The following is a 12660-nucleotide window of genomic DNA, read 5'->3' on the forward strand; positions in this document are numbered from 1 at the left end:
ATAATTTTCCTAAACATTAACAATGATAAGGTTCTGAAGAACAAATATCTCTATAGCAGTAGATTGGGCCACAGCCTGTGGTAGAATCTGCTGCTGTACTTGCTGGTTATAGAGTGTGAACCTGGAAGAAGAGTTTCCACTAAAACTTTCAAGAGGATCCTTTAAGAATAATGAACTGTGGAAAAGCTATATTTAAAAGAAAACCAAACCTTTCAGTGATGATTTGGTCTGCTTTATTGAACACTACCTAAGTGTCAGTAACACTGTAGCTAAGAATTTCATGATGACAAAATGCACTTCAACTTTAAATGAAGAGTCTTGATGGATGAAAATGTGAAGTAGTGAGTTAGTCTTTTATTTTTTGTTCTCATATATATCGGGATCTTCTGTAGCTGTTTACAAAGTGTTGAGCTAAATGGTCAACAGGCCAGTGTTTTAAAGTTGAGTATTTATTCTTCATCTGATAATTGCTAAATTTAAAAGCACTCCTGGTGATTTTACCCATCCCTTCAGTATTCAGGCATTAGCCGGAATTTTTGAAGGACTTTCTTTGACAATTCTCTCCTTTCTTTTGCAGAACTATTTTCCCAGCAAGCAAGATATTTTGCTGGCCAGAAAAGCCACGAAGGGGATAGTAGAGCATGATTTCATCATTAAAAAAATTCCTTTCAAGATGGTGGATGTTGGGGGACAGAGATCTCAGCGTCAAAAGTGGTTCCAGTGCTTTGATGGAATAACTTCAATTTTGTTCATGGTCTCCTCCAGTGAATACGACCAGGTCCTCATGGAAGACAGGCGCACAAACAGACTCGTGGAGTCCATGAATATCTTTGAGACAATAGTCAATAACAAGCTTTTCTTTAACGTTTCCATTATCCTATTCCTCAACAAGATGGACCTTCTGGTGGAGAAGGTAAAGACTGTCAGCATTAAGAAGTATTTCTCGGACTTCAAGGGCGACCCTCACCGCCTGGAGGACGTGCAGCGTTACCTGGTGCAGTGCTTCGACAGGAAGAGGCGGAACCGCAGCAAGCCCCTCTTCCACCACTTCACCACGGCCATCGACACGGAGAACATCCGCTTCGTGTTCCACGCCGTCAAGGACACCATCCTGCAGGAGAACCTCAAGGACATCATGCTGCAGTGAAGGAGAGCAGCCCCTGCTCTGTTGAAATTTCGCTGGAGGGTTGGATCCAAGTTTTTGTCCTTTCTTTATGGCCCTTGCATGCGGCGTTGGAGCCGTGCGAATTCCTTGGCTCAGGAATGCTGTACACTAGCCAGTCCAAACAGAGGAGCTATAGGCCGGAGGAGTCGTGTTGATGTTAGCTACTGAATCATTTGGACTAAAACACTACTGAAACCTGGCCGTGGTAGGTTCCACACCGAGTTTGGAACGCTGAATGACACAACCACCGTCTGCCTTCTTCGAGAACAGAAATCCCTGACAAACCGTGGATGGAAGACACGTTTCAAATGAATGAGCTCATTTTTCAGAGACACTAATTGTACAAACTGCCTTTTTTTTTTTTTTTTTTTTGTAGTTTGGAGGTGCTGAATCGATCAAACTAATCTGAACATGATGAGATTGGCAGCTGTATTGGAGAATGTTAATGGAAGTTCCATTCTTAACCCTTAGGAGTGTAACCAGGTCTTGTGTGTATGTGTTCAGCTTTGCCAGGGGTCAAGAATCCACCTCCCAAGGTGGATGCATAGCTCTTGTCTGAAGGTTTTACATGAGTCTCCTGAGGCAGAAATCTAAAACTGTGTTAAGGAAACTCTTGTTGGAGTAAATGGGATGGGGACTTGAAGCCTCGCTGATTCGGAGAAGGGCTTATTTTGCACTATGCTTGGAGGGTGTTACATCATGGGAAAACTGATTTCCTTGGTGCAGCAGCCTGTGCTGGAGCACCCAGCCATGTATCTGCACAGTGGTTGCTCAAGGGAGATGTGCTCCATGGCCAGCTAGCACTGTCCTACACCCACAGTGGGCAGCATTTGTGAAGGTTCAGTATCTCACGTGACAGGGCTTCACCTGTACTCAAAAGTTTGGAAGCTAAACTCTCTAAGCACAGCACAGCAGCTGCTTGATTAGTTCCCAACAGCTGACCTTGTAGGAAGACTGAACACTCTGGAGATCCCAGCTTTCCAGCTGCACTGATGTATTTGGACAGCAAGGCCTTGCTGTAAAATTAGCCTTTAATCTGTGTCTTAATGGGATCTTTAGCCTATAGTGATGCACATGGAACTCAGAGCACAGACAGGTTTGGAGTCGCCCCTTCTGGGCAGTTTGGGTGTAAAATGGCAAGAGGCTGTGAATAATTTGGGTGTGAACTCCAAATTTCCTTGTGCTCTCAATCTCTGCCAGGTGCCTTTTCTGTGTATAGACATTGGATCTTTTCTCCTGCAGTGGGGTACGTGGACAAACCGAAGATATTGTAGTGTTGGCCTTTAGGTAACTTAAGCATATTGCATATTGTGCAATTTTTGTCATAGTTTTTAATCCAAGAATAAAACCTGAAGGGCTGTTTGTACCCATAAAAAGTCAGCAGATTCCCTGGAGTTCTTATCCCCTTTGAGCCTGTAATGGCATGTCAAAACAAGCAAAGTTTTACTTCAGCTGGTAATCCCATGGGAAATGTGGTCAAAGAAAAGTCCTGTTCCGTTGTCCTTTCATGTTAATTTGGATAAAATCTGGAATCTTTCTTCCCCTCTGAAGCTTGCAGATGTTCATATCAGTATTTTTGTGTAGTTTCCTGATGTAGCAGCCTCCTGGCTTTCCTTGTGCAGGCTCCAGAGTGGAAAAGCTGTGGCTGTTTCAGTGCCTGTAACAGGCACAGAATCGACCTGAGAAGCAACTGAGAAGTTGCAGATGGGAAAACCTAGCTTAAATTTCAGCAAACTTAAACAGGAATTAGCTTCCTTGTAACAAGTCTTATTTTGCCAGGACCAACTCTGTCTTTTCAATATTTATTAATTTTTAGCCTTGAAGAAGAAGAGTGTTATGTGACTAATATTCAGATGGGGAAAAATCTTAAGATTATTACATTTGAAAAGGAAAATGTTTCACCACGGCGTGATGCAAACGAGTTTACTCATCACATAAAGTTGGTTTCTCTGAGCCCATTTGTTTGGCTGAAGACTAAGGCTGCTTTCAAAGCTTTCAGATGTTTTCTGAGTTCTTGGTAGTGGTTTTCCCTTCACACAAGACACTGGGAAAGAGGAGGCAGTTGTGGGCTCACCTGATTTCTAGATTGACTTGACTTTAGTTCTAGTTTGCTGTGAGCTTTATTCTTTCACTGAATTTTCCAGATGAGTTAATATTACACTTGTTTTCTCAAATTAGTTAAACATTCCCTTTCAACTGTACTTTTTCTCAAGAATTACCTCAGTTGGGTGTCTGAATCTACTGTAGTTTTACCTGGGAGGCATAGCATGGAATTTCTGTTCTGTTTTTCTCTTGGCACTCGTCCATGGTTTTGTATCCTTAGTCACCTTATGGATTTACCCTCAACAGAACTAATGATGCAACTTATATTTTAAGTAATTTAAAATCTGCACCTGGAAAAGAAACAGCATGAGAGATCTCACAGTGAGCTCTCAAGCTGCTTTTTTTTTTTTTTGTATGATATGGCAGTTTTGCACACTAAGTCAGTTTTGGGGAACCAATTTGCCCCCCTTGGGCCCATTCTTGCCTTTTTTGTTTTAATTGATGAAATGGGCCTGAGTGTGGGGCTGCAGCTGCAGGTGAAAATCCATGTTTTGTCTCTGTGGGCTCAGAGTTCTGTCAGGTTTGGATAGTGATGGGTCACACCAGGAACCCCAGGTCACAAAACTCTCCTTGCAAAAATCAAGCCCTTCCCAAGTTTGCAGAGGAGCTGGCTTGTGAGTAAAAAGCATGTGGGGGGTCTTTTTTAACTGTCAGCTTTCTCTGCAAAATACTTGTCTTGCCACAGCTGAGGGGGCTTGGGGTTTTTTTCAAGGAGAGTTGTAGTATGATAAAGCCAGAATATCATGTTGTGGTAAGTCAGTGAATTACTAAAGCAGAGCTTAGGTAGACGAGGTTGTTCACTCTTCTAGGGACAGACCCTGGTCTGTTGCTTAGTCCTTTCACCAGAAACAAATAGAAAACTTTAAGTGACATCCTGGAGAACTTTGCAGGTAAACACAGCTGGAGAGAACATCTTTTTTTGTTAGTTTTATAGGCTTATTGTTCATTTGCCTGGTCAGGAAATGGGTCACAGGCAGGATGATGATCAGATGGAGACCTTGAACAAGTACTTTTTTTTTTTTTAAAGAAAAAATCAGCTTTTTGCTGTCCCTCTGACACCCGGGGTCAGTGACAGAATGCTGCAGAGGGGTTGTCTCTCCTGAGGACAAAGAGAGGAAACTCCTGCAGCCTGTGCTTGGGGGACAGACTTACGTAAACCTGGAGTTTAAGTAGAAAAACTAAATGGGAGTCATTTTTCCAGCACTACTTTGTGTTTGTTTTCCTCAAAACAAGTGTTTAAAGCTAATAGAGTGTGTCAGTAGCACTCCTGCAGATTGCAGTGCTGTCAGCTCTGAGCAGCCCTTAGATGCATTGCAAGGTGATTTGCTGCAGTTAAAGAAGATGAGTGGCTTTCTGCAAGTGACATATTCAATAGGCACTTGTCACTTTGAAGGAGTAAAATAGTTCTTAATGTTGAAAATTAACTAATGATGGTTATGGAATTGAAATTACTGGCCACTCAGTTTTACAACTCAAAGATGCTTTCAGTGTCAGGCAGAGAATGGATCTTATTTAGTATGGCAGCCTAGATTATTTGACTTAGTAACTTGATCATATAGTTAACTTTTAATTGCTGCTGAACTAGGCATGTTACAAGAATGAAGCTCCTGAAGATGACCATTCCCAGGCCTTCTGAGGCAGGTGAAGCTGAGCTGTAGCCAGGCAGGCCCAGTAGAGAAAGTAGTGGCAAATAAACTATAGGGAAATGGAGTAGGAAGAGCTCATTTGTACATGGCACTGGAGATGAAAATACAATTCCCCTAGGACAGCTAAATTGGCATTTGGTGTGAAAAGTGGTGCATTTGGAGTGTCCATCCTGTCCATGTATTGCCCCCCCATCTCTATGGCCTCATTCCCTCTGGGAATTCACCCATGCTGGTTATTGTGATCTGCAGAGAAATGTAGAATTAAAGCAGTTAAAAGAACAGATGTGAAACCAGTGAAGAAACCAGCAGTTTTCTTTAGTGACAGACAGCTGCCTTCCACAGAACAGCATTTTAGAAAACAGGTCCTCAGCTGCCTTTAGATGGCTGTCTTTGTATTAACTATGTTTTAACTTATATTAACTTATGTTTTGGAGTTTTTTCTATGTGTGTACTTCTTTATTTCTGGAGGGAAAATTCCTTTTGTGCATGGACTTAGAGGATTTCTCTAAAAGGCCCCTCTGATTTTCCATCAGTGAGTTTTGACACCTGATTTAGCTTGGCTTCTGTCATCAAATTTTCAGGAGTACCTGCTGCATTGATGGATGATTTGATGTGTGCCAGCTTGAGAGACAAACACGATATGCAACACCTCCACACAGTGCAGTTTGTCATGTAAAGCAAACACTGATCTCATGATGAGAACTGTAAGTTTAGCAGTACCCTCTTTTCTGTATTCTCTTTCTAGTATAAAATCACATGGTGTAGTCAGGGGTTTGATATAGCACTGCCAACTCTTTACCTCATACTCTGTAATTCTGTAACACAAAGTGGTGGGTGGGGTGTTTCAGTAGCAACTATAAAACATCTGTGCCTACTTTTGTAAATGAGCTTTTAACAGATTTTTAGGGAGCATCCATTATGGATCAGGAAGACTGGTGTGGTCTGGGCCAGACTTGGCCTGAGTTGATGCTGACTGCACACAGTTCTAGGTGAGGACTGTGTAGCCTAGTGAGGAATAATTGGTAATGCAAGACCTAGTGCTTTTTGATAATACCTGTTTTGTAATTAGCTGGGGTGATCTCTGCTTTGTGCTGTGACGTGGGCACTTCTTTGTTTTAACACTAATCTTTTTTTACATAGATGGAAATGAGTAAAGCCAGGAGATTTGGAGCTGAAACTGCCTCTCTGCTAACCAGGTGATGCTGCCTTTTTGCTCATCTTGGTGGTTGGGCAGTTCAGCTCAGTCCTTGACATTTTTATCTTGACAGTGGCATTTGGAAAGCGGTGTTAAAGTTTGTGTGTTGATATGCTTGTGTTCTTATTGGGTGGGGAGTGTGGAGGTTCTAGATTGTCAGTGCTGGTGGTTCTGTGCCTGGCTTGAGGAGCTGTCCCAGCCCAGCCCGTGGCCTGTGACTGAAGGTTGGATCTTCTGTCTGGTGTGAAAATAGAGGGGGAAAAAGAACAGCACTAACTTCCAAGGTGGGCATTCTGGTAAAAAAAAAAAGCCAAAGTATGTTGGAGGGGAGCAGGAGAGGGGAGCTAGTGTCTAAACAGATGCCAAAGGCTGATGGTGAAGACTGTATAGAAATGAAATGCCATCTGCACTGACCCAAAAGCTTTGAGTGACTCCAGAGAGCCACTGGCTGTGAATTAAGAGCAGCAGTCTGGCAAGGCTGGCCCTGCCATTGTAAATCTTTCTCTTCCTCTGTTCATCACTGGGTGCTAAAACTCAATTTTGATAAAATACAGTATGCAGATCTCTGGCCAGACAGTGCATCTTGCTCCTTCCTGACAGCTGCTTAAACTTTCTTCAAGATACCAGAGCACAAGAAGGTAAGAGGCTGTTTCCATTCTTTGAATAACACCTACAACTGATAGAGAGCAACATTTTTTAATAAGTAGGACCTGAGAGAGCATCTTTTGAGGGAAGTGAGAGGTTTTGAGTAGCACAACTTCTCTGCTGTTACTTGCCACTGATCTCTTGTGGGGGTGGTTGGGCACAAAGGCTGAGAGGAGAGGGCAGGGAGCAGGGGGTGTGGGGGAGAAAGGATCTGCTGGGAGCTCACGAGGCTTGGGGAGGTGCTTGGTGGACTTAGGTTTGGAGAGGTGTGTTCAGAGTCCTGTTTGCATTGAAGCCATGAACCCCTCTGGGGGATAGGGGGTGTTTCTCCAGTTGTGTTGTCTGGGATGTGGAATGGGCTTCAACTGATGATACAGATTAAAAGGTATTTCTGGAGACTCCACTGAGCAACAGTGCTGGTGTTTCTCACTCTAGTGAGGAGTTGTCTTGTTTGTGGAATCAAAATTTACAAAAACAAACAGATAAAACACCAGGTTATCTGTGACATGACCACATAGCTTAGGAAGCCAAGTGATGTTATCTTTTATTCTGCAATGTACTTGCTCTCCGGTGCCTATGCATTAACACACATGCTATGCAATATCAGTCTTTTTTTAAACCAGTTCACTACATTGGGCAAGAAAGGCCTGAGTTTAGCCTTAATTTTCTTAACAATTCACAGGAAAGTACTTTAAAAACAGTGACAAACTAAAAGAAGGTGGAAAATGCATAAAGTAAAAGCACAGTCCCAGACTGCTCACATAAGTGTCTTTCTTGCACCAAAACAGCATCTGTGATAGAAGCAGCTACTTGCTGTAATAGTTTCAACTTACGAAAACTGTGTACTAGATAAAATTATATTGTGATGTGTAAAAAGTGTATTTTATAGCTTTGGTGACTTAGTTTACTGTTTTGTATATATGAATTTTATAAATCTATTAAAACTTGACTTGTTATACTGTTCTCTATGGGTTTTATCTTTCAACAGAGTTTGAGGTGACTTTTTTTTTTTTTTTTTTTTTTTTTTTTTTTTTTTTTTTTTTTTTGTGAGAGTTGCCTTTGAACAAGCAGCAGCATGGACTGTATGGAAGTGCAGCTGCCATGTCATGAAATCTCAGTCTGTAACCTTTAGGTATCTCCTAGTCCTGGGTGGAATCATCCTTCCTGAGGGTGTGCAGGAGCTCAGGCTGGTGACACATTAACCTGTGTGAAACTCAGAACTCGTTCAGCTGTGGCATTCCTGGGGCTGGCTGGGGCACGGGCAGCTCGAGTCTGCTGATGGATTTTGGGCTAAGAGAATTGGGTTTGCTGAGATGGGAGCACCTGCTGGGGATTCCTCAGAGCTGTGTAGGATCTCCTAATAAATAGCCATGGGCCAGGCCCCTGTCTGGGAGCACAGCAGAACCCTTGGAGGGTCCCCAGTGTCCCTGTCACACAGCACTGCCATCCTGTGCTGCCAGGGCTTGGGCTCCAGTCCTTGGGAATGCCATTAACCTTACCTCACATTCCCTCACTTCCAAAGGTCACATCTGGCAGATTTTTGTGGCAAGTCTTGATTGTTTCTTGTGTAAACTATTAGTGTTGAGCCAGTTCCACTGCCAGTGCACAACTTGAAACACTTCATGGAGCATTTTTGGTCCTTTCTACAAACAACTGGAAATGCAGCATCAGGTCTTTGGGAATGGCTGACTCTGTCCCTGGAGCTCTGGGCACTTTCAGGTGAGATGTATTGCCAGTGTTTGTAAATTCAGTATGCCAGCAATTATAAATTCAGTATGCTGTAGCAGAAGGTGCCCAGGTGTGATCACTGTAACCTGAAAAGCTCTCAGCAGCAGCAGCAGCTCCAGGGGATCTCTTTGGTGAGCTCTGTGGAGCTCTTTTGGGGCCCAGGTGTTGCTGTGAGATGCCCCTTTCCTAGCTCAGCTGTGCAGATGTTGCTCCATAAGAGCAGAGCTGCAGCAGTTGGTTCTGCAGGTGGGTTTGTCTGTTCAGTGCCAGTGAGTGCTTGTGCCCCAGGGAGTGCCTAAAGTCCATATTTTATCTTGGAATTACCTTCCCAGGAGCAGCACAACTCCCTGTTCAGGAGCAGAGTATCTCTTCTGCAATTTTAGTAATCCAACACTGAAGATAAAAGGGAGATCATGTCTGTTTCCCCAGGGAGAGGCTGCTCTAAAATGCAAAGTATAGCTTGTAGTTTTGCTCAAGTGTACAAGGTGGAAGGTTTGGGGTGGTTATAGTAATATAAAAGTAGTTGTTAGAACTCTTTGAGGAGAGAAATCAAATAAATCCTTGTGGTTTCTAGCTCCAGCCTGGTATCTCATTATCCTAACAGACCTGGGAGGAAGTTTACTCAGTTACTAATCCTAAATTTCTTGCCACTCTTCCCAGGACTGATTGGCATCTTGTGAAGCTGTATGGTGTTAAGGCCAGAGAAGAGTTAATTAGGACGAGTGCTCAGGGATTTTTACCAAAAGTAGCTTTCCCTAAAGCCTCAGTTGTGCACAGCAGAAGCAGGTTTCAGTGAGAAGTACCATTTTTAGGGGAGAGAGGTGGTCACAGCCACTGTTAAATCACAAAGTGCTGGATCATGCTAATGAAAAGTTGTAGAAGGTGCTGCTTTTTCCTCTCCTACCCTTGCAAGCTGTAGGAGGCAATTGCACCCCTAACTAGTAAAGAGCTGGAATTTTTTGTTGTGTTGGGGTTTTTTTCCCTCTGGACAGTGGCTTTGTCTCCACTCTCCCTTCAGCTACAGCAAGTCCTTGTTTTCAGAGTAGGAGTGGAATGTTCTGCCTGTTTATTCTTGGGAGAAGATATTTGTCTTTATGAGCTCGTAAAGCTATTTAAAGACTGGTTTTTACTGTGTTCAGGATTAGACTTTAGAAGTTGCTTCAAAACAAGTGTCTTTGAGCTTGGGGCAGAAAGGATGTGACTGAGCTGCTTTGGTGCTGCAGGTAGCCACAGGATGGTGTGGTTTGGGAAATGCTCTGAGCCAGAGGAGTCCAACATGGATCTGTGTTGAGCTTTAGGGGTTGTTAATGGAAACCAGCAGCAGCTGCAGGAAGGAGGTGCTGGTTCTGCTGGAGGATCTCCTGAAGGTGGGTCAGGTGCAGGATTCGTGGTCTGCCTGTCACCATGAGCCAGAGGAACACAAGCAGTGCCTTCCAGGGCTGCCAGCCAGAGCCCTGGGCCATGCCCAGGCAGCTTGGGGCAGGCTGCTGGCACTGTGTCCATCTGGGACCTGCTGTCCCTTCCCATCTGAGTGCCCGTTCCTTCCCCTGCCTCTCTTCTGCCAAAGGCTCTCCAGGCTGTGACTGAGGTGCTGCACAGGCAGCACCCAGGTCTCCTGCCCACTGCCTGCCACACAGAGGAACTGTTCCTGGACCTTCTGTAACCAACCCCAGTCTTGGCTGCTGCATTGCAAGTGACTTCTGCATGTTGGATTTCTATATAGAGCACCCTACTCCTTCTTGCTGATGGTTGATCCACAGCTTGACCTTTTAAAGTGACTCCTAATTATCTCATCTGGGTTTCTGTTTCACAGCTTACTCAGCAGCTTATTAGCTGCAAGTTATGTTCCCACACCTTTCTGAGTAGAAGGATCTCCCCAGGAACCTGCTGCTTAACATGCAGGAAATCTTATTTAGGGGCTTACCTTCAGTTTGGCCTACTACTTATTCCTGTGCCAGCTGTTTTCTGCCCCCCTGCAACTCTGGTACATGCAGAGAGGAGTAGGAGCTGTGCCTTTGTGCTTTAGTTCTGGCTATAACCTTCATCTTCAGTGTAACCTTGCCCAGTGCTTTTGGTCCTGTGACCCAGGCTGCCTCCAGTCCTTTCACTGGTGTGGGCTGGGGCAAAGTGCTGCTCACAGACCCTGTGCTTAACCTGCTGCTGCAGCCCTGGAAACCTTTGCTGCCGTGGAGAGGAGCCCCTCCACAGCAATGTCTTGACATGACCAAACCCTGCATGGAATATTGCAAGGACAATGTCCTCGAGATGCTGAAGGACTTCCAAGTGTTTTCAGCCACGTTCTGCCTCTCACTGCAAAGCTGCCTCTTGCCTGTGGGCACTGCTGAGCTGCCCAGGTGAAGCTCTGAGTTGCCATCTCATTTATGCCTTACCTGGGGCACTTGTGGACCAGCTGAGCAGGCAAGTGGTGGTGTCAATACCTGTTTGCAGCCACAAGAGCTCTCAGCAGAAATTCCTGCTCTCACAGCAGCACTAATGCACACCAGGTGTCACAAGGAGTCTCCACCTGTGACTTCTGCCAGCCCTCCTGTGCCACCCCACTCCTCTGCTGTCTGTGGAATTTTCTGATGGAAAGCTGCCTCTGTTCCCGTAGGCAGGATTCTCATCCTGAGCCTCTTTCTGGAAAGCTTCTAAAGTTCAGCCTAGTAACTCAGTTCAGAATCAAGGAAGAGCAAACAAGGCTGAACAGAGAATAATATCTTGCTTAAAATAGTAAATGTGTTCAGGAAACAACTGAGCGAGCTCGGGGGCAGAAGTGGGATTTGTAACTCAAGCAGGGTTTGTTTGGAAGTTTCTGCTGCTGGGAAGAATGTCTGGATGAGAACCCCGTCCCCGTTGTGGCTGCCAGGAGAGGGCGGCAGCAGCGGCTCCGCCGCTCCCCGCTCCGCCTGGAAAATGTTTCCAGGAATCGCCGTCATCAGCCCCGCAGCCAAACTCCCTTTCTCTCCCGGTATGAATCATGCGGATGTGAAACGCTTGTGTTTCCGGAATCCAGCTGAATTTATGCAAGACCATCTTTGCTGCTCACCTGCGTGTGTAAATCTCCGGCGTTTTTCCAGTGTCTCCTTCCAGTTACGCTCTTGCTTCCTGCTGCGATCGCAGTGATGGGGTGGAGGCCGGCAAGTGCTCCGGAAAGCCAAAGCTGCTGCCTCCTCGGAGAGAAACATCCTCTCCTTTCTCCCAGCTGCGCTGAATCTGATCCTACCTGCTGGTATTTTTGGACAGGAGAAATTTGGAGCTCAGCCACGTTGCCGTGAGCTGCGGGAGCGTTATCAGTGCTCAGGGAGCAGGGGATGGAGAGGGGTCAGCCTTCCCCTGGCACCCATCAGCCTCTTGAGCTCTGGCTATAAATAGCCAGGAGGAACAGAGGAGCAGCGTGCCCTGGCCTTGGGAAGGGAGGCTCTGCTCTCGGTGCCAGCACAGCACCCGGTCCTGCTCAGTGGGAAGAGGGAAGGGCCAGGGTGGGAACTTCCCCAGGCAGAGAGAGGAACGCACGTGTGGTTCCCCCTTTCACGTTAATAATCAATGAGAGGAACGCACGTGTGGTTCCCCCTTTCACGTTAATAATCAATGAGTCTGTGAATGTTTCCAAAGGTTTCCTCTCCTATGCCAATCTGCAGAGGATGTGGGTAGTTCCAGCTCCAAGCCTGGTTTGAGCTGAGGCATCTCAGGAGATCTTGGAGAGTCTGCCAAGAGACAATCGTCAGGTTATCGCTGGGCTTTGGGGCAGCCGAGCTGCCAGGGATCTTTCTGCTTTGCTCTGTGCCCTTCTCCTCCATCTCCCCCAGCTCATAATGAGAGTCCATCAGCCTGGATTGTGCTCCTGTGCTCAGCACAACCTCCAGCTGGTGGGGCAGAGAGCAGAGCACTCCGAGTGCTTGTGAGGGGGAGAGGAGAGGGAGAAATCTCATCTCATCTCATCTCTCTCTGTGGGAGGGAGCTGCCCTGGTTTAATTTGCATCTGTTTGTTCAGATCGCCCAAACTCCCGTGTGAGCATGTTCAGTCTTCAGTGGGGACCTGGCTGACCTCTTCCTGGCCAACTTCGGACCAAGAAAATAAATACACCTAAATGGGATTTGAGGTGGGTGTGGACTGGTGGTGTCATTTAGACCAACACAGGAAAAACCCGTAGAGAAGAACTAATAACATCAAAACTGTG

General features: G+C 45.5%; 1 protein-coding gene across 1 annotated transcript in view; it reads left to right on the forward strand.

Moving 5' to 3' along the window:
- The window catches only part of GNA12 (G protein subunit alpha 12), a 40374-nt gene extending 32656 nt beyond the window's left edge, over window positions 1-7718 (forward strand). The window contains exon 4 of the mRNA XM_021549394.3: window positions 578-7718. Within this exon, the coding sequence (XP_021405069.1) occupies window positions 578-1147 (570 nt within the window). The 3' untranslated portion in view covers window positions 1148-7718. The remainder of the gene's footprint in view (window positions 1-577) is intronic.
- The last annotated feature ends 4942 nt before the right edge of the window (window positions 7719-12660 follow it).

Source organism: Lonchura striata, chromosome 14, assembly GCF_050655825.1.
Source record: "Lonchura striata isolate lonStrDom1 chromosome 14, ASM5065582v1, whole genome shotgun sequence".
Classification (NCBI taxonomy): Eukaryota; Metazoa; Chordata; class Aves; order Passeriformes; family Estrildidae; genus Lonchura; species Lonchura striata.